The sequence below is a fragment of the Gymnogyps californianus genome, chromosome 1 (genome assembly GCF_018139145.2).
Source record: "Gymnogyps californianus isolate 813 chromosome 1, ASM1813914v2, whole genome shotgun sequence".
Classification (NCBI taxonomy): domain Eukaryota; kingdom Metazoa; phylum Chordata; class Aves; order Accipitriformes; family Cathartidae; genus Gymnogyps; species Gymnogyps californianus.
The window spans coordinates 75060535-75088223 of record NC_059471.1 but is presented as its reverse complement, the minus strand read 5'-3'; the positions used below and the strand labels follow the sequence as shown (position 1 = coordinate 75088223).

Below are 27689 nucleotides of genomic sequence, written 5' to 3'. Positions count from 1 at the left end.
AGACAGAGTGGTTTGGTAACTTGAGATTATAGCCCTCTAGTTATTACTGAAGAGCTAATTTAGAGTTACAGCAGAGTGACAAAATACTGAGCTTAGAAAGCAGCAAATATTTTTAAACTTCTGTGTAACAGACAATAAGCTAGTTAAATTAAACTTACATTTCCATTTTGTTATATTGAATGAATGCTTGAAATACCAAGACCATGAGTTGCAGTGATAATAAGTCTCAGGTTCTCGTTCCTGTCACTTTGCATTTAAAGTCCAGGGTCTAGAAAACAGAAACAAAGACTTTTCACAAGAGCAGGACTAGGGGTTCAGAAACTCCTTGTTTGCCTCACCAGAAGTGTTTAACTGCTAAGCTGAATGATAGGATTCCTGCCTTCCACAGATCCTTTCCACACAGAAGTGGGCAAAGGTGGAAGAGACCCTTCCCTCTCAGCAAGAAAGGTGGAAGGGTCCAGTTACTTACAATTCGGTGATGAAAGGCACCCTCCAGAAGCATAGGGAAAAGCCTCTCTGAGGACAGTATTCATCAAACTCACTTTTTCTTAGTTTTTAAAGTACTAGTTAAACTACTGCATGAGAAGTAACTGTCCTTTTGCTCCAGTGACGTTATACATCTTGCAGTATTCACAGTCTTATCTGAGATCCACATGAGATTCTCAGAGATGCCAGCATGACTGACTGCTCCAAGTCGTAGTCAGTTTTAGGTGAGAGATAGGTACTCAGCTGTTATGACTGAGGAAGCTTGGAGCAGACACAGAAGCAGCACTGTAGGTATATGTGGGCGCATTGAAGTTGTGAAGGTGTAACTGTTGGGTGTCCTGAAGCAAGATACTGCTGCTCAGGGCAGGCTGGCCTACTACTTAAAATTGGATGGAAGATGTGCCATGCATATGCAAGGATGCAGATGAGTTGAGCCATCCTTTGAGCCAGGCAAATGTAAACTTGCTCCAGTTCAGAAGCTGTGTAACTGTTTGTGCTGTCTTGAGCTCAGCTTAAAGATATCCAGCCCTTTAGCGGAGCTTATTAGCATAGACTCTGTTCAGCTGCTTGGAGTGTGGACAGAGCAGATGTGACTGCATTCATCTGTTAGGAACGCTGCAAGTTGCCCTATGTTTTGCTTTTCACTTTTGGATTTCAGCCTAAAGCAGTTGCTTAAAATTAGTTATTTTGGAAGGTGCAGTTGGTTTCAGAAACAGTTTAAAAAAAATCTGTGCCTTAATGTTTTCTTCTTAACACTTGTAAAATTTCATTTTTGAAAGATTTATAAATAAGGGAGTAACCTTCAGATAAGCAATCAATAAACTGACTTGACGTATACTTTAATTCTAGGCTTGTGAATGCCCACTTTACTGGAAAGGTCCTTTGTTTTATTGTGCTGGAGGTGAACGAACAGGATACGTGTCAGTTCATAAATTTGTTGCAATGTGGCGGAAGTAAGTAGATTTTTTTTTTAGAAGTAATGCATTTTTTTTAATTGAAATTTGATATTTTAAGCTCTGAATGAGATCCAATCTGTAAAGGGGAATAAAATACTTTCCCATATTCAGCTATTGGCAGCAAACTTGTACCTGGGAAAATGTAACTAAATCATCACTTTAACATAAACAAATCTTTATTTACAGGGTTTATAGATTTAAAAATGTTTGGTAAATGACTGGCTGTTTATGGGAAAAGTGAAAACCATGGCCTTAACTTGTAGATGCCAGCTCTGGACAAAATGCTTTTTATTCTTTCTAGTTCTCCTTCCAGTTCGAACTTAATGTCCTTTCATGTAATCAATTATATGGTGTACCCACCTCTTTTAATGTAAATGTATGAGACAGTACTGCTTTGCTAAGTTCACTTGGAGTATACTTTGACATTTGTAAGTAGCTTTTCAATTAAATGTTGTGGTTGCAGTTTCATAAGCCTTGCTGTAGGATGCCTGTACAAATTAGCATGAGCAATTTTCTGTGTAGGGTATTAAATGGAAATATTTACATTTCAGAATACTTCAGACCTGCTATGATGATGCTGCAAAGTTTGTTCATCTTCTAATGAACCCTGGATGCAACTACTTGGTGCAAGAAGACTTCATTCCTTTTTTACAAGTAAATTGCAACTGAAACTAGTTCTGGAAACACAACAAAATGATGAGCTGGCAAAGCCCTGAATTTTTTGAGCTAAACATACTTTTTCATGGTCTTCATTAAAGCTTATTGATAACATTTAGTGTAACTCACTTTGTATGGTCCACTGAGATGCTAGTGAGTGACTTCTTTTACAGTTAATCATTTTGTATAAGGTGAGCTCTCTTTTAAGAGCTACAGTAAGATGCATGGATTTAAAATTGCTTGCAGGAATAGCACATGTATCAGAGAATCCTTATGGTTTAGAAAGGCAGGTGAAGTTATTTAAGTCAAGGAGGGCCTTTGGAGGGCAAAGGAAAAGTGGCGTATGAATTCAAGATATAATACAGCTTCTCTCAAAGAGCAGCAAACACCTTTACTAATGACTGAGTAAAACCTAAATTGGCTTTTACTGAATCAGTGTCAGCCACAGAATTACAAGCTGCAACGGTCAGCAGTATTCAAAATCTTCAGCCCATCTAAAAAAGCTTTGGTTTATCTGACTTCTTTAAAAGATAATTTTATTTTTAAAAAGTCAGCAGTGTTATTGACATGAAGCATGTTGTAAATGAAGTTATCATTAATTATTGTGGTAGTTAATTTGAACTGTTTTGGTTAAGGAAGCAGATGTGCTCTTCTGTGCTAATTGTTTTATATAGTCACTAATGAATACTGTTTGGGATATTGTTATTCCTTTTTTTGTAGGATGTGGTGAATAGTCATCCTGGCCTATCATTTTTAAAAGAAGCATCTGAATTTCATTCACGGTACATTACCACGGTAAGTGACTTGTATTTGGAAAAACTATTTTTTGTTAACTAAGTAGGAAAATCAAAATTATTAAGATTAGGCAATATGTATAAGCATCTCTTTCCCTTGAGAAAAGTTTAGTATGCTGTCAGTCTTCATTTCTACAAATCTTGTGAAGAAAGACTCAATTTCTTAAGCATCATAGTTTCTCTTAACATTTATAAGAAATTGCTGAACTTAATACTAGTAAGAGAAACATTGAACTGTAATAATGTAGGGTAAGTTAATGAACATTAAACGAAGAGCAGACTGTTACCTTAGACATTTGATTGTGGCTGTAGATCGTACTCATTAGAATCCTGACCTTACTCTGGGATTAATTAAATGGAATTTTGAATGAAAGGTCTATAATAATGTGATTATGTTCAGTATTAAGTAAAATAATGATAATATTGAAGCTGCTTGCCACTTTCCTCTCTGGGGATTTTTCTTTCTAAGCACGTTTTATACATGAAAAGTTCCATTTCTCTCTTCCTAGGGTTATGTGACTGAAGTATTCTTTCTGTACCCAAGGGAAAAATCAGTGACATAAAATTTTCTCAACTGTAGACTAGACAGCCGATTCCACTGAAGTCTCAAAAGAATAAAATTCTTCAAAATGACATTCAGTTCACTTCCTTTGTGCATGTGAAGAATAGCTTAATGAATATTCTCCAACAAAAAACATGCAGAGTTGATCATCTTTTATCCGGCTTATAGTTTGACCCAGACCAAAACTGTGGAAGCTGTTTTGAAAGCGTTTGGTTTTGGTTCCTCATACCCTTCTTATAGAGACTTGCCGGCTTATCAAGTATGTCCTGCTGCATTAGGTTTTGCTACTTGTTATAATGATTACATGAGCTCCCAGAACTTTCTTGTCAGATGTGACTGAAGGAAATGTTCTGCCTGTGAGTAGTTTTCTTTCTTAATGGACTCTGGGTTGTACCAAAGCCTGCTCTGCTTAAAATTGTGAAAGCTTGCTGCCTGTCCTGAAGGACTGTAGGAGGGAAAAGGTCCTGCCATTTCCAGTTACTTTTCTTTGGAGGAACAGCTTATTTGAGTAGGCCTAAGTCTAGCAATATTGAATAAATTAGTGCTGACAGTAATTTACTAACAAAATTTAGTGTAGTCTTCAACAGAAATCAGTGTTTAATCAAAAATCCCAAAAGTAAACTAGTATTGCTATGAATATAGCAACAATATTTGGAATACTATTCCGCAGATCAAGAAATGGCAGGAGGACTCTGCCCTTTCTTGTCATGTTTTAGGATGGAGTAACTGTTGCCCAATACAGTCTTCTAAAATTCTGTCCTGCAAGTTATTATTAATAATTATAGGTGATTTTCTCTAAGATGAAATAAGGCATTTCATACCTGTATTCAGTTAGCTTTACCTTGCTACATGAAGCTTTATCTAAAGGATTTTGTAAGCTCTGCAGTTAATGTCTGTTCATGCTAACTTCCAGTTACAAATTAAATGATCCATTCTTCTTCTGTGTTTGTTTGTATATACATACATATATATATGTGTATGCATATATACGTTACATACATTTCTTTAGTACAGCAAGTGTCTTGTAAGTGTTGTTCAACCATGGAAGCAATCAGTTCTGTCTGCTAGGTTATAGTATAGGTTGGTTGGTCAGTCTAGTGGTAAGGTTAGGTGCATGTGTCCAAGATAAAGCTGAAATATATTAAAAACGTTTGCCCTGACAAATGAGATACTACATTTAATCTGCAAGTATGTTATGTATATGTCTGAACTATGAATTCTTGAAATTGTTACCTCTGTATTGCACCATTTCCTCTCCCTTCTAACAAACCACTGTGCAGCATAGTAAAGAAGGCAATTCTCTGACAATTTGCTTATACTCTGCTTCGCTTCACTTTAGAAAACTGTTTTTTAAGTCTGTTCCCAGTTGTCTTTAGCAAACATTCAATTTTGGTTTTATTTTTAGACCAGTTAAATGTATAACAGATGAGATAATGACATGCAGATGGATTAAGTTGCAAAGCTAAGGCAAAACCTTTTTAGAAAAAATTGTTTTGTAGTATACGCCAAAAATGGGCCTTCTCTAAACTTACAATTAGAATTAAGCTAATTAAGCTTCAGAAGTAGGCTAGTCTATTCTCCTTTCTGGATTTATTGAACCAGCTGTTCTTGTTCAAAGTAAGAGCTGTAGAGCTTGCTGCATGCTACAGTTTAAGCTTTACTTTAAAACTGTATGAAAAAATTACTCTTCTATTTTTAATTTAGAAATTATTAGGTTTTTTAAACTCTTGATTTACTGCAATTAAAGTCTGAAGTGATAAAAACTTAAAACCTCTTCCCAACTAAATACTTGATTTATTTGGGGGAAAAGGGTTTGTAAAGAGATGGGGTTTTTAGCTAGTAACTACTGTGTTGCAAATGAAATGCTACACGTGCAATATTTAGTCTTGCTAATTAGCAGGTATAATCAATCTCCAGTTAAGCAGTTATAGTTCATAATATGTTTAGATTTTTTGTCTGCTTTTCTTAGTGGTGAATGACTGACTTGAAATGTATACCTGGTTGACTTCAAACTAATTGAGGTGAATACTGAATTCAGTTAAGAAACAGAAAACATGTTTTAAAGTCTTATGTTTGTAAACTAAAACTAAGCAAATTATGAAGTTTACCAAAATAATGTACATGTAAAGCTGATTTAAACAAAAGTGTTAGATACTCAACTGAATGGATTTATTTCTGGTTCCAATATCAGTCATGGCACAAAAACTAGTCATCTTTCTTGCATAGATTGTTTTGTTCTTCAGTTAGAAAACATCTATTTACTTCTTTTAATACTATTAACAGGGTTTTTTCAAGTGACTTTAAATAGAATAAAATTAAATGGGGAAAAAATGTATTCTCTCTGCACCTTGTCCTAGTTTTGGCTGGGACAGAGTTAACTCTCTTCTTAGTAGCTGGTACAGTGCTGTGTTTTGGATTTAGTTTGAGAATAATGTTGATAACACTCTGATATTTTAGTTGTTGCTAAGTAGCGCTTATCTTAAGCCAAGGACTTTTCAGTCTCCCATGCTCTGCCAGCAAGCAGGTGTGCAAGAAGCTGGGAGGGAGCATAGCCGGGGCAGCTGACCTGAACTAGCCAAAGGGGTATTCCATGCTGTGGAACGTCATGCCCAGTATATAAACGGGGGAGAGTTGATCGGGAGGGGCGGATCACTGCTCAGGCATTGGTCAGCAGGTGGTGAGCAATTGCATTGTGCATCACTTGTCTTTTCTTGGGTGTTATTTCTCTCTCTTTTTGTTGTATTCCTTTTCATTACTGTTATTATTATATTTCATTATTACTATTGTTAGTATTATATTTTATTTTACTTTAGTTATTAAACCGTTCTTATCTCAGCCCATGAGTTTTAAATTTTTTTTTTTCCCAATCCTTCTCCCCGTCCCACTGGGAGGGGAGGAGGAGTGAGGGAGCGGCTGCGTGGTGCTTAGTTGCTGGCTGGGGTTAAACCACAACACACGTGCAGGAAGTATTTCTGTCAAATGTTGATTTGTTTTATTTGCAAACTTCAGAAGTAGTAACATCCCCCTGTACTCTGATCTTTAAACAGTCCCAATTCTATTCCTGTAACTTCATTTATGAAGTAAAATATTCTTTAAATCTGAAGTAATGAGGTCTATTAATAGGTTTATTAGTTGATATCCTGTAGATCTGGAAGGCTGGGAGGTAGTGAAATTGCCAATAGACGTATTCTGGATAGCATACAAGTATTCTGCAGCTTTACTGTATGAGAGATGGGTACTGCAGCATTGAAATAAGATTTGTCAAGATGAGTTTAGGTATAGGTTTAGAAATGGTTTGGTAATATGACATATAAGAGAAGCATCAACCTGCTAAGTAACAAGAAGAACAGAAATAGGGGACATATGGAGTTCTGTAATGCAGCTGAGCTAAGACTTATCTTTGACAAATGTTTGGCAGGGTATTTAGTTAGCATACCTAAGATCACCTTTCCATTTTCTGTTTTTTGCAGGTTATACAGAGAATATTTTATACAGTAAATAGGTCCTGGTCTGGGAAAATAACTTGTAACGAGCTCAGGAAAAGCAACTTTTTGCAGGTACGTAATATCTAAAATTTTGGAAGACAGATGTTTCTACAAGTTTAAAAACTGCATTAACTAAATGCTTAAGGGAGTAACATAGTAGCATTTCTTCCTTTTGCAAAAACTAGTGAAGGCTCAATTGCATTAATTCTCGTAGACTAGAATAAGTGTAAATGTCATCTTTTTATCTAGAGCTGTATATATGCATATGTGTTTAGCAGAAGTCTGGCTGATCTCATTATTCTGTGGATGCATTAGTTTTCTACCTTGTGTGTTCAGTCTTTGCTGTCATGCTGCATGGTGTGCACTGTCTCTGAAGATAATATCTAATGCTATTTCAGTGGAACAATTTTTAACTTGGTTATGAGAGCTCAGATCATTCAACAAATGTCTTACAAATTCTTTAATGTGTTCTATTTATCCTTCTGATAATAGAATGTGGCATTATTGGAAGAGGAAGCTGATATTAACCAGCTGACAGAGTACTTCTCATATGAACATTTTTATGTTATCTATTGCAAATTTTGGGAGCTGGATACAGACCATGACCTCTATATTGATCGGAAGGATTTAGCTCGACATAATGATCATGGTATGACAAATGAAGCACCTTTGTTTACATGTATTAAATGACCTGTAAACTTTCAACTGAGGAAGTGGTTGAGTGCCAACTCAGTGCCAAGGCCAGTGTTCATGAGTCTGTTGGTATAGCTGATCCTGCTGACTCGGTGAAATAAAGCAGGACAAGTCATCTGTGACACTGCTTTGTGTCTAGCAATACCAAATTTGAAGAAAATTCTGATCTTGGCAAAGTAGTAGAGGAAAAAATCATTTAAGTCTTGGTATATTATAAATGGCTGCATTTGGTGGTTTTGGGTTGTTATCTTGGAAACAATCCATTTTACTGATATTATTCAAGTAGCATGGCTCTTATGGGAAGGTATGGAAAGAGTGGAAAAAGGCAAACATACATTCAGGTACTTTGCTTATTTTAAAGTTTTGCTAACTCAGCTGCAGTACGTTTTGTAATACTATTCAGCAGCTTTACACTTTCTGCATTCGCAATATACAATGACTGTGATTCTGTAGTCTTGCACACTGGTACCTATTTTAAATATTCTTGTAGCTTGTATGGAACTGTTGGGGTTTTTTTGGATGCTTTGTGTCCATTGTCGTCTTAAAAGTATTCCCTTCAGGACTGGAAAGCTTACTTAAGCACAAAGTGATTATGGAATATTATCTCACCTTGAAAAGAATAAACAGAATTCTGATTGATTGCTTCTGAAGACTTGCCTACTGAAGTCTGACTACACTTCAGGACACTGAGGAAGGAAAGCATCTTTCATTTGAGTGGTTGCTCTACTGAGTTAGTACACTGTAGAAAGGAAGCAGAACTGATACGATGCCACTTGCAATTTAGTTTTGCATCCTTTAAACAATGGAATATTGGTTAAAGCTTAACAGATGCTGCTTAATGAGAACTAGACTAAATAAGAGCATAAAATAGATATGATAACCCAACTTTAGTCTTAAACTTCTATTTTTTGCATGTTAAAATTAGATAATCAGTCCCTTCTTTTCGTACTGTCACTGGTCTAAAATTAGGCTAGATCAAACACTTACATGTAGTAAGAAAATGTTAAAGTATGTAGCTGTTGTTGAGAAGGTTGAACAACTTCAGTGTTTCAAAAGTAGGTAAGAAGAAGCAGCAGCATGTGTGTCTGAAACAAAATGGCTGTCCTACAGTTCTGGGGATAAATACTAAGTAGGGACTAGTGTCCCTACTAGAATAATACAGTGGTAGCATCACCATAAGAACATAAAACAGATGAACTATTTGAATGGTTAACCACCTGCTTTAATTATCAGTATTTCTACAATGCTGAAAAAATAGTTCAGAGCTAGAATAATGAGAAGTAATTCTCCTTCTGTGAGAATAGTGTCATGCTGCTTTGAATACCATTCACAAATTCTTCAGGTTAAATTGAATATCCTTTACAGAGGTAGTGCTCAGTTAAGACATGTCTCTAAAATCTCTGAAATGGTTTCAAAATAGAAGCATGGATCAGAGCCATGTCAGAAATAGACCCGTGTCAGAATCAGTTAGGTATGCTCATTATGTACGAACGTGCCAATTCTATTTTGGCTCTTTGCCGAGGTCATATAAAATGTAATGGCACTTGAAAATATGATTCACTTGTCAAAGAACTGGTAAATGCTGTCTTAGTAGTCAGCCAATTTTATTACTTTTATTACACTATTTCTGTATCAAGTCTAAATTCAAAGCTGGTTGGTTCTAGCTTTGCTTTGGAGACTTTGTGTTAAGTGATCCTCTCCAAGAGGACTCAAAGGGATTAAAGAACACTACACTTGATCTTTCTCACAGATGTGTGTATATATAAGAGGGTTCCAGTAAACTCTTCAACTAGACAATACAAAGCAAAAATAACTTGTATATAATTGACACTATTTTAAACCTTTTTTCACAGCAATTTCAAATAGGATGATAGAACGGATCTTCTCAGGAGCAGTAACAAGGTACTTATTTTGTATGCTGATCTAAATCCAATTTAATATTTGCTTGTTAAATTGTGTGACACTCCCAGAAAAAATGCCTTCCTCTTGAAATGGAGCAGTGAATTTCAAGATTTAGTATTGTAGTTTAAACTCTAGTAGTACTAGAGTGCTCTTGGAACCTTCAGCTCAGTCCAAGTTCTTTACTCTCTTTACCCATATGAACGCTTGCCATTGGATATTGTATGGTTTAGCAGGGATGGGAATAAGGAAGGGAAGAAATGCTGGGATTGTTGTTTTTCCATGCCTCAAACCTGTAAAATTTTGAAAGAGAATTGGGCTTTTCGTTACTACTTGTAAAATCAATGCTTATTGCATCAACAAATTTACAAAAATGCCTCCAGTTGAGTTGATTCACATTTTTGACAGTCATGCTTTGTTTTTCCCACTTGGATTGACTTCCTCTTGTATATTTATGGCATTTTACTCATTTTTGAAACATTTTGCTAGCACAATATCTGCAGCTAGAAAGCAACTGATGAACAGAAATAACAAAAGCTGAAATGAGTGAAATGACACTTGGCAGGCATATGTCTAGAGCTTACTCCTTTATGCGAGTTTTTTGGGCAAGACAAAACATATACCATGTTTTTCTAGACATCTTGAGGATAAAACAGCAAAAAATGGATTTTAGGAATGAAAAGTAATATGTCTAGGAACTGCGTACCTGACTTTTTACTAGACAGGTTGACCGTGTGTCTTCAGAACATATTTGGATGCTGTGTTCTGTGGTGTGAGAGTAGAAACTGACAATTATGTTCTTGCCATGAACACTTACTTCCTGAATGTTTTTATTTCATTTTTTATCTTCATATTTCCATTCCAACACTTTTCACTAGTGGAGTTCTGTACAGTTTTTAAGTTCTCATCACTCCTACCTGAATAGAAATTGTGAAAAGAATGTGTATTTGTATATAATATATTTTTAAAAATGAATGGAGATATCTCTTCTGTTAACAATTAAGCAGTGGTATTGCTGCCCGGGAAGGAAAGCTGTAAGTCCTTCTGGACAGCATGCTACCTTCCTCTTCCAGCTGCTCCCTTCCTCCTTACCCATTGCAGTAGAAACAGAACAGAGCATACAGGCTCCTTATCCTGAATGATCAAAGTAGTCTGTGACAAGTCACCTTACCAACACTGCATCGTATAGGAGTAAAGAAACAGTTAATAGCACCAAGGAAAATAATCCTTAATTTTGGTTAGTAAAAGCTAGGTGTGTTAAAATAGATTTTCTATCTTTTTCCTCATCGGCCTTCAAGAGGTAGAAAAGCACAGAAAGATGGGAAAATTAGCTACGCTGATTTTGTCTGGTTTTTGATATCTGAAGAGGACAAGAAGACACCAACTAGGTAAGAATGAATTTATGTTTTAACAGAAATAAAGACTGACTTCATTGGTTTTCTAGTCCTTAAATGGGGACCACTGATGCTCAGCTGGAACTCTGATGGAAGAAGCTAAACTATAATAACATGAGTGGAAAACTGGCCCAGTTCATTGCTTCGTTCTTATTTTATCAGTGTCTCCTGCTGTTGCTGCTGTAGAAGTCTATTTTAATGACTGTTAAGAGGCTAATTAAATGTTACTGTTCCATATGCTGTGTGTGGCCTGCTTACAGACAGGGTCACAGATAAAGGAAATTGCAGTTGTTTCATGATGCCAGTGACTTTGGGAAACTATACAGCTAGCATTAGCTGTACAGTATTGATAAGAAACCTATTGCATGACATGTCACTGGCTTGTTCAATATGAAAAAAAGAACTTGGGTTTTGATGCACAATTAAATTTTTCATTGGCTCCCTTGAGTTTTTATGTAAAACCACATGTTCTAGTCCTCTCCTCCTTCATCCACTCAATTAACAAGTGTGTTTTCAAATGCAAAAATGTATGGCATGGCAAATACCAGAAACTCTCGCCACAATAGGTAGTGTTCAGTGACTTTCTATGGCATTATGGAATGTAGTCTTAAGTCTAGTTTTGCATCTCTAAGTAGCGTAGCCTTTAAAACAGGCAACATAAATTCTTGAAATTCTGTAATAAGTTTGTGTAAACAGTTCTTTGCTATTAATTACTGAATTTCAGCATTGAATACTGGTTTCGCTGCATGGATCTTGATGGGGATGGTGCTTTGTCTATGTATGAATTGGAGTATTTTTATGAAGAACAGTGCCAAAAATTAGATAACATGGCCATAGAACCTTTGCCATTTGAAGACTGTTTGTGCCAGATGCTGGATCTCGTGAAGCCACAATGTGAAGGTAATAAAATCCGTTTCCATCTGTAACTTCTGTTTCTCTGGATTAGGAGTTATGACCTGGAGCACTCAGTTGGTCATACAAAGAATACACCTTTAGGTTGTCTTTTCTCTAAAGTCTGTTAGAGCTTATTAATCGAATGGTCTTCCCAACGGCAGGCAAGCATTCATTTTCGTACTAAAATTTAATGTGCTGCTTTAAAATTCCTTGTAGGCTTTTATTTTGGGCTTGTAGCCATGTTTAGTCTTAAATGAAATCTTGTCACTATCTGGCTGAGGTGATGCTCTCAAGAAAAGCTCTTGACTGTTCTGTTCACTTGCCTCTTACCTGTTCCAGTACTCATTTGATTGAGATTTCTTCAGAGGGAACAGTTTCTGAACAGTGTTTGTCTCTGTAGATCAGTAATGACTTATTTTAGGTTAGAAGCCTAAGCTGCCCTTGGGAAATTCATGTCAAGTTAAAAATAACTGAATACTAAACTGTTCTTAGTTTTTGGCTATTTTCTACATTCATTTCAACCTTCATAGACCTGCATTCTACTCTCCTGCATTTGACACATATGATCTTTAGCTGATGAAACTTTAGTTTGCATTTTACACCTGAAAAAAAACTTATGAAGTGAGCATGATGCTCACTTCGTATTTGCCCTTCTGTGCTGCTCAATACTAAAAATATTTTTGCATGCCTTGGTAAACATGTTACTGTGATGTTGAAGAGTGGTATCTTGCACGTTCATGGCCTCTACCTCTGTGCTGTTTCTGATATTTGTCTCACAAGTTGATAAAACTGTTGTAGCCATGATGGATTAGTCTTCAGGGATTTGTTGAACTCGACACAACTGAGGTCAACCTGTATCTAAACTTAATGTCTCAACACTTGACCACAGTTAGCACTAATAACCCTTATTATGGCTATACTTTTTAACGTGGATTTCCGTGTGTAAAAGGACTTGGAATACAGTCTGGTTGCTATTATTGTACAGACCCTGCATTGCAATAAATTTAGAACCTGCCTATTTGCTCTTCAAGTGTTTGATAGGAGTAGCAACCTATATTGCATATACTAACATTTGCTATTTTTTATGGTAAAAGAAAATTGTTGACCATTGTATTTAATGTTTTTGTTTAGCAAATATAATGTGCTAGTGTTTCACATTTAGACACTTCTAGATGAAGCAGAGTTTTTCCTCTTGAATGTCAAGTGTCACTTCAGTTGAGTGTGTAAGAGGGTGGTTCTGTAACTGTCTATATAATTATGGTTAGAGAATCAATTAATAATAGTCTTGCTTATTGTCCACCTTTCTAGTATTGAGAATATTTAAATTACAAGAAACTTAATTTTATTTTAAAAAGGCAGTTGTCTTTTATTGAGACATGATTTTGTGCATGCTAAGGGAATTGAAGTAGCTCAAAACTAGAACTTAAATCTTCATATTCTTATTTAAACCAAGTTAAAATGGATTTGCTAGGTGAAAACACATTTCTAAAGGCAGATTAAAAAATTGTAAATGAAAAAGGAGTATTAGGTATGTTTCGGCTGAAAGCTCAATCCTAGATAATCAGTGGAATGAAGTCTTAGACAAATATTGTATAATGCATAGGGGGTGGGGAGCATTTAAGATGAAGTGAAGCAAGCTCTGAGGAACACATTTATGTTATGTGGTTGCCTACAATAGCCTCCCGAACTCAGGGGTTCCCTTCCAGTCTTGTACATTATACTTCTGAGAGGCAGACATTTTCAGTAATATTTCTGTTCTGCATTTCAAATGAAACTAGATTGATGTATTTGTTCTATATCATGAAGATGATAAAAGGAGGCTGTGAAACACAACCAAGATGAGAGTTATTTAGGGCAACAAAAATGAAAGCCAATTGTGAAGGGTTGGTGGTTTTTTTATAAAAACTGAGTGATGTTTAAAAGGTGGATTAAGAAAAAATTCTTCTGTTTTTTTCCTAGTACAAAAACTAGCAGCATAAAATGACATTTCACTTGGTAGATTTGAAACAAAAGAAGGTACTTTCGTACAGTTATGGCTAAACTATGATACAGTTTGCTACAGGATGCTCTGTGTACCAAAAAGCAAATTCTTTAATTTGTGGAGACCTGAATTAATTATCTCAATTTCATTCTTTTTTTGTTGGTCTTTGAGAGACAGTGGTAGGCATCTACATGAGTGTTAGGTGTCTAAGCTCCCATTGCAATAAATGGAAACTGAAGAGCAAATCAGCGAACCAAATATAGGTGTCTAACTTAAATTAGGAGCTTATATAACTAGGACTCAAATCATTTACTTGGTTGTGGAGAGTTGCTGCCACTTGAGATGGCCCAACACATCAGACATCTGTGTGGGTCTGACAGATATGACACAGGTGCCGTGAGGGATTTGTGGTGTTCTGGAGCATCAGCTGTAAGCCAGGCAGAATACACTAAGGCACTTCACATGGCGACAGACACAAGTGTGGCAACCATTTCCAAATGGGATTCAGATTTTGCTTCCCTCTGATGTCCTTGAGTTGTACTTTGTTAGAGGCTGGGACAGTATGCTGAGGAAATACTGTTCTAAGTCTGGCTTTTATTGAACTCTTCCATAACATCTGCAGTTAGCCCCTCTTTGATTGACAACAGAAGATTGGCCATATTTCAAGTGAATCAATAAAGGGGAGTTTTAAGGATAGCCATCTGTCTTTCCCTGTATATCTGGTATTTTTCAGTCTTTCCGCAGAAGCCTAACATTCAGCTTTGAAACAAGGTAACATTTCTGAGCAACCTGACAAATACTTCTAACACTTAACAGATCCATTGATTTGAGTCTTTAAAGTATCACGTTATAAAAAAAAAAAAAACAAACAAAACACCTCTGAGCATTTAGCTTTCCTCTCAAGCAGTAAATATTGATCAGGCTGGACAAGTGTGGCAAACTAGTCTCTATGAAAAATTCATCTGTATGAAGCATAGTCACACACAGTCATCTCTGTCATACATTTTTCTTTTCAAGTCAGGGAAGAGAAACGGCCACTGCCAGAGGAGATTCCTACCTGCTACCCAAGCACTTCTTGGGAAGGAATGGCTAGCTCACTGGACACTTCTGTCTCTTGAGGAAGTTCAGACAATTATCTTAAATTATTTTTAATAACTAAGCGAGGTAGACTGCATCTCACTCCAACATATTGAAGGACAGTACGATGACAGCTAAAGCAAGTAACAAATCTGAAACATTTAAGTTTTGTCCACTTTGAAGGACACATCTCTAGGTGTGTATTTCATCTATTCGCTTCTCTCCTATTGCGTTGAGCGTGAGTGACAAATGTTCTTGAGCGTAATGATGACTTAACTTTTGAATAACGTTCCTCCTCTTTGGAGAAAGGATAATTTCATCTCTAAATATCTTATCTCATAATCTTCTTTACAGGAAAAATTACTCTGCATGATTTAAAGCGATGTAAGTTGACAAATGTGTTTTTTGATACTTTTTTCAACATTGAAAAATACCTTGACCATGAACAGAAGGATCAGTTTTCTATGTTGCGGGTGAGTATGAAGCTTTAAAAGTCTTTTTAGCTATGTGCTTAACAATTAATACTTTTTTGTATAACTTGTAATGTGATTGTTTAGGATAGTGAAGGTGAAAGCCAAGAGGTCTCTGACTGGGAGAGGTATGCTGCTGAAGAGTATGACATCTTGGTAGCAGAAGAGGCAGCAAGTGACCAGTGGAATGACGGGTAAGAATGTAGCAGGAGGGTTGGTACGAATCCTCTCTGCTCATGTAGGGCCTCACCATTGCTATCATCCTTGATGCTATTTTTGTAGAACGTTGCTGTTGGTCATGTTTAGCCATGTGCTCAGTGACGGAGGAAGAACCTTGCTTGTATCTCGAATTAAATATTCCTTGACAGTTTGTGATCACACCGGTTTTGTCAAAGAAAAGGTCCTACTTCAAATTTTGGGAGGAAATAAGATTTGAAAAAGCTTCAACTCTAAACAAAATACAACATTAATTTTTGCACCTTGTTGTTAAATGAACGAAGAGCTTCATTAAGAGCTTTTGGGGGGGGGAACTCTCACTTCTGAACTCAATTATATCAGCTTAGAAGTATTTTCTCACAGTTCTCTAAGAGTAAATAAGATGATAAATCTTGCTGTTTCAAAATCACTCCTTTACTTTTGCTATATAGCTTCCAGAACCTCAATCCAAAGTCCTGAATTTGCCATTCATTGTTTTTGTTATTTAAAAAGATAAGGAAAACAAGTACAGATTTAACTTGTTTTGGGCTTTAAGTTGATGGACCTGTCTACAGAAAACACATTTTCCTGCATTTCCTGCATCAATATTCCATTTTAAAATATCTCTGATTCTTGCCAAGCGTTTAGAGAATGACTAGCTTGATATTTAAGAGACTGTTTTAAAACCTGAGAAAGTAAAATCCTCTTAACACATTGATTTCAAGAAACTTTAATAAAGAAAGCATATGAGGGAAGAGAGAGGGGAGAGAGAGAACTGTTATCATCTCCCAGCCTCTTCAGCATTAAGGGGAATCATACTCTTAACTCTTCATGGAATCCTCCGCTAGAATTGATGAATATTACAGAATTACAAGCCAAAAAATAACTGAAGCTTTGTTGTGCTGTCAGTTAGGCAATATTAAACCTTCAATGTTTTTTACCTCGTTTAATCTCTTAAGGTCATAAGCTAAGTTTGGGGAAGGTACAGAATAGGTATGTACATTTTTGACAGTTGTTTGAGACACTGTAATGCCAAGTATAATAGCTTAAATCTGATGGATCAGAGGAAAGAACAGTTTCTACGGTCTTACTGGCTGTGAAATGTTATTTATTTATAACTCAGCTGACAAAACTAGTGGGATTCTTATAAACCAGTGAAGGATTGAGATTTTTGGCCCTCTGTTTTGGCCCCCTTACAAAGTTAACATGTTTAAACCATCAGGAGTCAAAATTTTTAATAGTTACTGGCGGACTTAGGCTGCTCCTGACAGGATCAGGCCAGCCCCTACAGTGTCTGCCATCATCCCAGTGTCTGTCAGAGGGGCCCCCTTAATATAACACAGTAAATCAGTGCATTAGCAGGTCAACCTGAGAGCCCAGGCTTGACAGGAATGAATAGCATTTAGGAGACTTGAGGTACTGTTAAATCTCAACATCTTAAATCTTAACTAGAACCACTTCCTCAAATGTTTTACACCTTTGTTGTTTTAGCCTTATTTTCCCTCTCTCCTGCTGGTCTGTTTGTTTACTGCTGTCACAGTAGTTGTGTGTCTCCACCTTCCCGTTTTAAAATTCTGCTGCTGTTGTGACCTTCTAGAATCTGAGTGGTCAGCCCATTTTGCCCATTTTCAGATATGAAGTTGCGAAATTCAGATGGTTTTTGACTAAATTTGTCTCAAGCTCACCTGAGAGTTGATAGTTAAATGCAGATTTCCTGGATTCCATTAAGATCCTATTATTCTGTCCTACAGCTCTTAAAGCCTCTTATAGCTTTGCTGTGGAATACCCTGAGAAACTAGTTCTTTTGTCAGTTGAGAGATACTGAGGGTTCAGAAGTATACTATGTGGTCTGTAACAGCAAATCCTTTAGCTAGATTGTCAAGGAAGGATTTGAGCTGGTCCTCTAGCATTCTGTCCTGCGACTACATGCAGCATCACTGGCAACTGAAACTCATTGCAGGCAAAATATCCTTTTGACATTAGTAGTCAGGGACCTGCGTGTCAGGAAGGCAGGTTACTCCGCACCTCTGATGAAGGGTTTGAAATTGCTGGGCTGTTGTAGACAAGTGTAATTTTGTAAAGTTCTAAGATAACGTTTAGGCACAATTTCACTCACGAGTGCAAACAGGATATAAAGTAAGAGCCTCAAGGTGCTTTTATTCTGACTCGGTTATGAGCCTGTTGACTGCAGCTGTTTCTCTGAGCTAGGAGCATCTCTGTGATTATTGTTTAGACTACTTCATGTGTTTGCCACTCCCATCCCCCCCTGCCCGCCCCCAAGATGTCTGCTCTTGGTGAAGCTAAAAGCTGCAAAATTCACAGCCAGTATTCTTGGGGTCAGATCCCTTCTGTTCTTTTCCACAAAAAATATATTCACGGTGTACCTGAAACCATGGGTCTATGGCTTTACACAGAAAGTGGAAAAAATAGAAACTAAAATACAACATATTTCTCAAGTTAAACTTTCGTATTATATTTAAAAATTTACCTTAAATTTTCACTCTTCAGTAAACTTCTAACAGGACTTGGACACTTAGTTTTTCAGGTACTTCCATGAAGTTTGTTCTCTCCATGGTATAGGCGCAGTCGTCTTTATATGTCCATGCAATTACAGCTTCAGTAATACAGAGAATATTGTGGAACTTAACAGTATGTAAAGCAGAATCCTAATAACCCTAAAACTTGAAAAAATGCACCTTCACTGTATAAGTACACTCCTTAAGGAAAACCAGTGTGCTGTTGTAAGAATGATGTAGTGGAGTACGCTGGGATATGGAGAATGGAGATGATGTATGATGCTAAAACATCCAGTTTCTCATTTCTTTTGAGCCTGGTGTTTGTAAACTCAAGCAACTCTTTGGTTGTAGGTCGGCTCTGCTTCTGGCATTAGCAGATTTGTCACAGATCTTGTAGAAAAAAAACCTGACAATTAAAGAAAAATATTGCATCTTATGGAAGCACAGCCCAAAAAATCATGCATTTTAATTAATTACTTTCTGTATCCCTAGTTGGGTTTGATGCATAGGCTTAACTGTTGGCCCTCCATACAGATGGATAAAAGCTTTTATCCAAGTGTTCGTGAATTTTTGCTGCTTTGTTTCCTTGGAGTGTAGATCGTAATGCTCATTGTCTCCATTAACTACCACTTCATAATTTGTCGAAGTGTTTCAAGTATCATATACACAACCATATGTAAGATGTATTTGGATTGACTAAATAGAAACAAGTATTATGCTTCATCTTACTGATTTCTGCCTACCCTTATATCAGAAGCTTGTGAAGACTGTTGCACTTAAACTGCTGAATTGAGATTTTTTTTTTTTTTTTTTTTAAAAAGAGCAAAGTTAGGATACCTTCCAAATTGTATATCAAATAAGCAACCGAATCTAAGTTGTTAGCAAACATGAAAATCTAGAGTGAAGAGAAGTATTCTGATCTGGCTCAGGGAGGCATTGTCAAATCTGACTTAAAGTTTGAATGCTTTCTAAAAGTGAAGGTCAGCAAAAGCGTCTTCAAAACTTAATACCAAAGTAGGACTGTCTGAATCTTTTTTTCCCTACAGTTGCCCTGAAAAACAAAGCTTATTTTCTGTTGCTGAAGCTGAGAGAAACACAAGACTACTGAAAGTTTCCTTGCTGCTGTTAGGAGTTTAATGAACAAAAACATTAACAAAAATTTATTATGATCATTTTAAGTTACTGTGTTGTACAAAAACTTCCTTAAAATCACGTACTGTACTTAAAGGGTTGTAATGCCTGCCCGAACTGAAGCGACTGACAATCCAGTGTGAATTTTTTATTTGATTACTTCTATGGTAAATATTTTCCTGACATTCCTATTAAAACAGTTGATCTGAAACTTGGGAGCGGTATACAGAAATCTCGAAATAGGCTGTTTTCTTTACATTTACATGAGCTTTAGAGATGCGAGGAGGGGAAAAAAGGACTTTTTAGAGGTGTTGTAGCTGTATGGTTGTATTTTTATAAAAACCGCTGTGCTAGGAAGTAGCAATAGACTTTCTAATACTGTGAGAAGTAACTCAAATAATTTCAGTGCCCAGATGTGTAAAACTGGGACAGTGTTTCTAAATTTCCTTAACTTAAATATCTTGGAAAGGAGTAAAAGTGATATTCCATGAGGCCACCAAAGCTTTGGAAGAGAGTGGGATTTTAATTTGGTCCAATAATGTTTGAATAACAGTCTTCCGAGTACAGGATGGATGGAACCTACAAATAGTGTCTGAGATACCCTCATGCTGCTGTTTTTAATGACTGGAAAAGCTGCTGTCACCTCTCTGTATCACTATGCAATAAACAAATCCAAAAGGTGCAACCAAGATGTTTCTGTTTAAAAAAGAAAAAAAAAATCCTTCTCAAAAAGATGGAATTAATGATGCAGAAGACTATAAATTACAGGTGTGTGAGCCAAAACTGTTGTTATGGTAGAATATGCATCTTCCTTCCAAATCCTAGTTTTCAAATGTGTAACTCAGTAAAGTAACTCTTAGGATGACTTTTGTTTCCTGTTCAAATCAGTGGTGAACTTGTGGGAGAAACCCAAGGTATTCTGTTTGCTGCCTAAGCACTGATTGATGCTCACATAATTGAGGCTTTAACACCCGTAGGAAGGATGAAAGAACAAAAAAAAGGAAAGAAAATCAGGAACTACTTTTACTCACTGCTTAATCTTTACCTGGTGTTATCAAAGCATCTTTATTTGGTAGACTTCTTTTACTGAAAATGGTGGTGAAGCTGCCTTAATATGTTTAATAGTTTATCTATGAAGTGTTTCAACAGAATTGCATTCACAATTGAAGATGTTCTTCCTCCCACCTCTGCTATTAATGCTACTCTGTTTCAGTGTTCATAGTGGATTCTTAGCATTTAACTCTTCTCTGAACGAATACTTCTCCTAATCACCACAGAATGCCATTATAAAGTCACATTTGAAGAACAGATACTGCAGTACCTAAAGCTCGTTCCCTGCCTAGTCTTGTTAAGTAGATGGAAATAATCACGTGCCGAGATGAGATTCAGTAGCGCTTGGGAAGATGTGCATGAACCTGAGTCAGCCTAGCCCAGGAAATGGTCAGTCCTTTAATCTGACATCATAAATCTCCACAGAGATTTATGTTTAATTTTTTTAAACAGCTATCAATTACAGATTGATCCCACCTAAATAGTGCTGAAGCTGAGCTTTTTTAAATACCAGCCTTCACTGACTTGAGTTAGTTAAATGTTACATTTCGTTATCCATCTGCTCATTTTCACCATCAGCAGGTGGTTATCAGTAATTTCTGGTTAAACAATTGGCTTTTGCTTTCCAGCATCTGCTTTAGATATGTGGTTGCTATCACTTCCTTGTGCTCATGCACATTTTACTAAGACTTTGTTCAGTTTTCTTTCTCTTATGTTGTCTCTACTGCAGGTGTAGTTCGTTCTTCCTAATTGAGCGTAGTTTCAGCTTTCGTGAAGAGAACTTGAGGGGCTTCTGTCAACTACTTAAGCCTTGCATTTGACCATTTCTAACTTACGAGTAGTCCAGTAGAGCAGTATGTGCTTTGCATCCTTTCAGTTAAGCTGCGTATCTCACTAATAAGTTCTGCACGTGATGGGAGAGTAAGCTAGCTTGAATTTAAGTAATTATTACAGAAACCTAGTGCTGCTTCTGGTTACGTTTCTTTACTGTAAATATAAAATATTGGAAATTATATTCTTCCTGCAGGTGCCTTGTTAGCATTCTAACTTTTAGGCACTTCCTGACATAGCTAGACTCTTTCATTTTCTTTTTTTGCCCACTCCTAGGTATGAAGCAGAACTGAATCCTGTAGACCACCAGAAGGCCAATGTCCTAAAGTATCAAATGGAAAAAAGACCATTTTTTGAAATGCCTTCCCATCTGGCTGATGTAGACTTGGATGAATATGACTACGAAGAGGACTTTGAGTAGTTGTTACGTACGGCCAACACTTGCAGAAGAGAAGGGACAGTCTGCAGCAGGTCTGCTACACGCCTATACGTTTCAGTGGGTTTTGTTTCCAGGAAGTCAGCTTAGTTTTGTGCAGAAGATATTTAATCACTACACTACCTTTTAAATAGAAGAAGCGCATTTGTATGGAATGATGAAACTTTTTGTATTTATTCAATAGTCTATAGTTTGTAAAATAGATTAAAATATTTATTTACAGATGTTGCATAATTCCTTTTTGGAAGAATAACAATATTTGACTTTAGAGAAAAGTAATCTACTGTTTTTAAGAGAACTGTGTAATTCTCTCGAAGTTGATGTGTGGTGCACTGACCATCTCCATCCCATACGTGCAACAGGTATTCCTGTCCTGGTACGGGAGGGAAGGAGACCATTTATACCTGGCCTGCAATGCTTATGTGCTCATAGACGGCCCGAGGGTTTTTATGCCTTGGCAAGGCAGAGACATGACTGGGAGTGCATGATTCCGCGCTCATTTACAAGCAGAGTTTCATTTGACAAGCTGAGCATATTAGCGCACAAGGAAAGCAAACACCTGAGACAAGTTGCTTCTCTTCTCTGTGTAGTCCTTGTTTGCCTCAACTTTAATTTTGCTTGCCCTTTTAAACTTCAGTCTCTTCATTGATGTTCATTATAAAAAGATTAATTAATAATGAAGTCTGGTTTAGTGTTCATACTTGATCCAAAATGAGTGTGTTAATTCATGTAGGAGGAACCAATTTTTTTAAAATCCTTTGTATAAATGTTACTTGATCAGTGATGTGCACTAATTTGTTGTGGGCATTCAGTGCTTTTGTCTGTCCCCCCCTTCAGTTGTTTGCTATTGACACATTCCATGGATATTCATCAGTGTCACAGCAGCTTGAAATTGTTGCCTCACTCTTACTGTTAAACAGATTTTGTTGGGGAAAAAAAAAATGTACAAAAAGATGTAAGTTATTTTTTGGTTGCGGTGTAGATCTGTTAAAATGTTTAAAAATCATGTTTGTATTTTCAAATAAAGATTTTCATACATGTAATTTAACGGTTCTAATTATTATGTTATGTACTGCATAAAAATAACTTCTTTACTATTGAAGAACCATTGAAGATACGATGGGTTACACATGTATGCAGTCTGGTTGGATAATTACACCAAGCTGCATATTCAAAGCAACCAAGCTATAGCAGGTTTAGCTATAGCAACACAGACAGTGTTGCGGAGCAGCTGGAAGCGGTACAGAGAAATCTGTTCCACTCAACTCATCACGCCATCTCATGCAGAGACTTACAAACCTGTATATCTTAAGTAATGAAACTCATCACTAACATCTGTTAGTGAACCTTACCAAGGAAAACTCAGGTCATTTTAATACCATTCAAAGGATTCTTAAACATAAAATCAGGGCTGATTATTCCAATTCTAACGGAAACTCTGCCATGTCAAATTTCTCTGGTGTTGGTCAGAGACCTTTCACTACTTGCTCCTGGTTTGGGGTTTTTAAACAGTAGATACACAGAGCATCTGTGTTCAGCTCTGTTCCCTAAGGTGCTGTGGGAAAGGATGACCAGCTGGCTTTCTAGAAGATGATCCTGAACTTCTGTTGCTGTTCAAAGGGTGGTGGCCTGCTGCTTCTCCCTACCTGAAACCCTTCAGCTGGAACCCCCCTTCTTAAAAAGGGGGCTGGTAAATGGGCACGGTACAGCCACGGGCTTTCTCATCACACAGTGACATTTTCTCCATTAAACAGAGCTACGGTGCAGGGTAGATCTCTTCTGCAGAGCCTGTAGCTGTTGTTGCCACTTTGTTTAATGAAGTGCCTGTTAAATCCTGCTCTCTATTATACTTCTGATAACCAAGTCCCTTTTTTCCTAAAGGATTTGCACAGATGTAGTAGAGCAAATTACAGTGTTACTGTGGAAGTGCCTTTTCTTGCAATACATGAACTATAAAGATTACAGTACCTTCCCCCAGAAGGATAATTCCCATCCCTAGTCCTTTCTTACAAGAAGTAAAGCATTGGCATGTTTGATGTGGTCCCAGGTGTAACTGTTTTCTTAGTCCAGCTGCATTCTGCCTACCTACCTGGTAAGTGTTTAGGCCTAGATCCACAAACCTAGGCGGATGAGGGAAACATCACAGGGGAACTGAGAACAAGCTGATCTGGGTGCAAAGCAGCATTGTCTTGTGGAGTGCTACCTCCCCCCTTGCACTAGCCTACTGCATACTTAACTACACAAAATGAAACATAATGGTTTTACTATTGCTGCTTCAGGACACCCGGTACCTGGGAGGCATTCATGGCGTTCACTTCCATGTTCGTGGGAGCTCACTTCTCAGTCTGTCTGGTAACAGGGCAAACTAGAAGGCCAGTGGCATTGCTGCTGTTCTTTCTCCAGACTTAGTGTGGGAATATCACTTGCATTTTCAGTACTAATGGAGAGCAATGGTTCTGTAGTTTATTTTACACAGTTACAATCCAAAATATATATATATAAAAAAAATAAAGTTGATATTGATAGGATTAATGCAATGTACAATTCCATGGAGCAGCGACAAAGGGTCAGCGAAAGCAGCCACCACTCCGCAGCCTACTGCCTCTGAAACACTCTTGAGTGAAGACCATTTGCAAATTCGTAACGGAAAAACTACTTTTGAAGGGCCGTATTTACAGTCTATTTACATTGTCTTTTCAGGCTTCGTATTTTCCAAGTAAATACCACATGACCACTGTGTATGAAGAATTTCTTCCAGAGGAAAATAGTCAACTGGTCCGCTGTTTCTTTCTTTGTTACTTAGAAGCCTTGATGCAAGTCTCCTGGGAACGCGTCCTGATCCCCAGAGACCACTCACCACATCTAAGCACTGGAATTTAGAAATGTTTTCAGACGATTTGATCCAGGTTTCCCCTTTTACAGGCAGGAGACGGCACTGCCAAGTCGCTTGCCATCACCCAGCAGGTCACAGTGTTCACAGCCGAGCCACGCTCCTTTCTCCCCGGGGTCAGGTACAAGGAAACAAGTAGATACCCGTCTTGGTTATCTCAAATGGTAAAGAATACATCCAGGAGAGCGCTGCCCCCGCGCCGATCTGAGCAAGCTTGTCTCATCTAGTTTAGAGAGTCTTTGACTCAATACTTGTCAATACCCTGATTCCAATCGTTAGGTTGGGAATTTTTCCAAGACAGCATCAAGGACCGGGATGCAGTCGAGTAATGATGTTCACAACGCCCACAACCTTAGAAGCGGAACAGCCAAATCAGTAACAACGCCCACAACCAGCAATGTGGAGAAATCAACCGCAGTGCTAGTAACTGCTTCTGGGTGGATGCCTACAGGCAGAGATTTGACTTGATGCTACATATCTCCTGCTGCCTCGGTTGATGCCATCACAACCCCATTTTCAGTTAAACAATTTGCAGAAAAAAACGGTAGTGTGTTCTTCACTTCCATCATCCTCTCAGCATCTTAACTGTCCTATCCCAGAAGAAAAAAAAGATTAAGTCAGTCTCATACTATGAAGAAAACATCATCTAAGAGCACATAAGGAATCAGAATAAGAGTGTAGCATCTAACCAACTAGCAGCTGGGCCATAGCTGGCTCTTGGAAAGCACTTATTTAGCTTCCACAAAAGGAAAGAAACATTTCTATACCACAAGGAGCCCAGAAAAGTCACTACAGGGAAAGGCCACATACTAGATAACTAAGTAGTGCATTTTCTGTATGGCTTCAATCTTGGTTCACAGATTTAAATTCTTTTATTATCTGTCTTCAACAGGAGCTGCTCCAAGCACATGGTCCAAACAAACAGTCTACATTTTAACAGGCATATGACTGGAATAAAAGGTAGAATTCCCTTCTTCCTTCTAGTCCTCCTTAAAAAAACAACAAAAACCCCCATCACTCAAATACGAAAAGAAACCATTTGCTCAACTTTACAGGAAAAATGCCTTTAAAAAGCCAAAAATCATACAAGGTCTTTGAATGTGGCTGTTGTTAGATCCCAGATAACCAGAGCCACTGAAAATCAAGGGGTTGCCTGAATCACTGCAAAAACACTATCTATCTGCCAAACACCGGGTTTACATTCTATTAGATGTTCGGAGAGCAGGGGGAAATACAGGAGAAAAACCTGAAGGAACCGCTCAGCCCCTTTTAATGGCTGACACAGCAAACCCTTAGAGGACGGCAGGGTTGTGATTGATTAGCTGCAGCACAGGAAACCTCATGGCCTCTTTTTATCCGCCCCCCGCCTTTCACTACAGTCACTGCTGCAAGACCCCTGCTGTACAACACCCTATTTGAGCCCTTGCGCTCCACGGGCCCAAAGGGCTAAAAGTCCTTCCCCGCTGCCAGTATCCATTCCAGGGCTGAGCTGAGACCCAGGCAGACAGCTGCAGTTTTGCCAAACTTTTATCCGATCCCAAAGGCAATCAGTGTCCGCAAGACACCCCCCAGGCTACGCTGGCTGCCACTCCAAACCCACAACGTCCACATGCTTCCCTTCAAATCCCCAGCTGGTTTGGGGACAATTTAATCTCCCCAACAGCCTTGACTGGAAAAGGGCAAGAAACAAGGGACACTCCAGCGAGAGCCCTGGCCTGACCAGCGATCACATACAGTCCGAGTCTTTCGATCTAAAGAGCACAATGCAAACACCATTTCTGAAGTAGACATTCCCTGCAGGCCATGCAGCAGTGCCATCTCTGCAATGTGTCAGTAACATGAAGCAACTGCAGCAAATGGCTCTCAATCAAGAAGCTTCACAGTATGGGAAAAAAGGAAACTGGATCCTCCTCTTAATGCATCCTAGCTCGTGTTCAATGTACCTAAGGATGTCTAGATGCTACAGTAATAATTGCCTTAAAAATGCAGATCAAGCTGAGGAAGGAGACTACAGCTGCAGCTGGAGAGGGAAGAGGGGAAGAAAAAAACCTCTTTTCTCAGCCTGAAAGGGGCCACAAAAGAGCAGCCCCTTTGCTGCTAGATGGGTACTCATGAGATTCTGAACTCATATTCACCCACCTCAACTACAGCTGTCCTCAGAGCTGGAAAACCCAAGCCGGAATTACCTGGTCTGCACCAACCACGTCAACATCAACATCTTCAATTGTGTCTTCTGCTTGACCCTCCTCTGAGACATCTTCTGTCTTAATCTCGTCTTTGCTGGGAAAAGAAAAAGCTAAGTCTTGAGAAACTTTGTAACAGAGGTTGCACATTGCACAAGTGTGCTTAAGGCAGAGTAGTTCACATATTAAGATCTGCTGCTGAGATATCTATGTAAGGGAGCCCAACGTTTCTGGCCCAGTATTTCCCAGGTATGAAAGAGGTTATGTTCTGAGGAATTTCCAATAAAGTAGTTCAGAAACAAAACATTCATTTAAACAGGGGCTACCTTGATGTTTAATAAATTTTTGTTCTATTTTACTTGTATTCACCAGGTCCATTCAACAAGTGTCCCAAAACCTGGAAAAGTATGCATCTTTCTGGGATTTGTGTTTTGACTTTTAACCTGCCAATATGAGAAATGGCACCTAACACCTCAATAAATGAACTGTATTAAAGGAAAATATCCCAACTGAGCACTTCGAGTGCTTTACAGAGCTCAAAAGTAGACTCCAGACTCCCTATTTTTGCAATACCTCTCCTCTTACATCCAAGTTCTGTGGGGTTTCACTCAGGCGTGTGTGCATACTGCACGCAGACATGCGCCTCTCTAAAAGAAAGTCATCAATTACACAGTAGTTAATAGCAGATCTGCTGAGACAAGAATCCTCTTTCATTTCCAGAGATGCAGAAAACACTCATCGTCCAGCTGCAGCAAACAGCCAGGAGTAACCAACACCACAGCCCTCTAATCAGGACCAGAGACAAGAGAAGTGGGACTGGGAACCTTCCTCCTTCCTTGTCTTTTTCTCTGCACACTCAATATTAGTCCAAGAAGGCACAGAAGCCCTGTGATAGTGGGGGACAATCAGGCTAAAGCAGCAAATGTGGATATTGGACTGAGGGAACAAAAAAACCCCAACCTGTCCTTGGGACGCAGTCCATAAGAAAGACAGGAGGGGCACACACCCTTTGCCCATGGAAGTATTACAAAAACCAGAAGCAGAGGTGGATAGAGAGACCCCAACTGTCAATACCAGGACAAGTGAAGGAGCTTGTAAGACATAAAACT

General features: G+C 38.0%; 2 protein-coding genes across 4 annotated transcripts in view; one reads left to right on the top strand and one right to left on the bottom strand.

Annotated features, from left to right (window-relative positions):
• PPP2R3B (protein phosphatase 2 regulatory subunit B''beta) overlaps positions 1 to 22544 on the top strand; it is a 52453-nt gene extending 29909 nt beyond the window's left edge. For 2 of the 3 annotated variants that reach the window (XM_050914978.1, XM_050914977.1), the window contains 11 exons: positions 1336 to 1439; positions 1994 to 2096; positions 2820 to 2894; positions 6926 to 7012; positions 7433 to 7589; positions 9487 to 9535; positions 10831 to 10920; positions 11651 to 11826; positions 15233 to 15351; positions 15436 to 15542; positions 21348 to 22544. In XM_050914978.1, coding sequence (XP_050770935.1) covers positions 1336 to 1439; positions 1994 to 2096; positions 2820 to 2894; positions 6926 to 7012; positions 7433 to 7589; positions 9487 to 9535; positions 10831 to 10920; positions 11651 to 11826; positions 15233 to 15351; positions 15436 to 15542; positions 21348 to 21492 — 1212 coding nt within the window. In that variant the 3' untranslated portion in view covers positions 21493 to 22544. The remainder of the gene's footprint in view (positions 1 to 1335; positions 1440 to 1993; positions 2097 to 2819; positions 2895 to 6925; positions 7013 to 7432; positions 7590 to 9486; positions 9536 to 10830; positions 10921 to 11650; positions 11827 to 15232; positions 15352 to 15435; positions 15543 to 21347) is intronic. The other variant, XR_007768183.1, reaches the window with a different exon arrangement.
• A 1401-nt stretch (positions 22545 to 23945) lies between these two features.
• The window catches only part of LOC127022606 (cohesin subunit SA-2-like), a 65889-nt gene continuing 62145 nt past the window's right edge, over positions 23946 to 27689 (bottom strand). Inside the window, exons 31-32 of the mRNA XM_050906254.1 lie at positions 26584 to 26677; positions 23946 to 24987 (exon numbers count right to left, since the gene is read on the bottom strand). Of these exons, the coding sequence (XP_050762211.1) occupies positions 24979 to 24987; positions 26584 to 26677 (103 nt within the window). The 3' untranslated portion in view covers positions 23946 to 24978. The remainder of the gene's footprint in view (positions 24988 to 26583; positions 26678 to 27689) is intronic.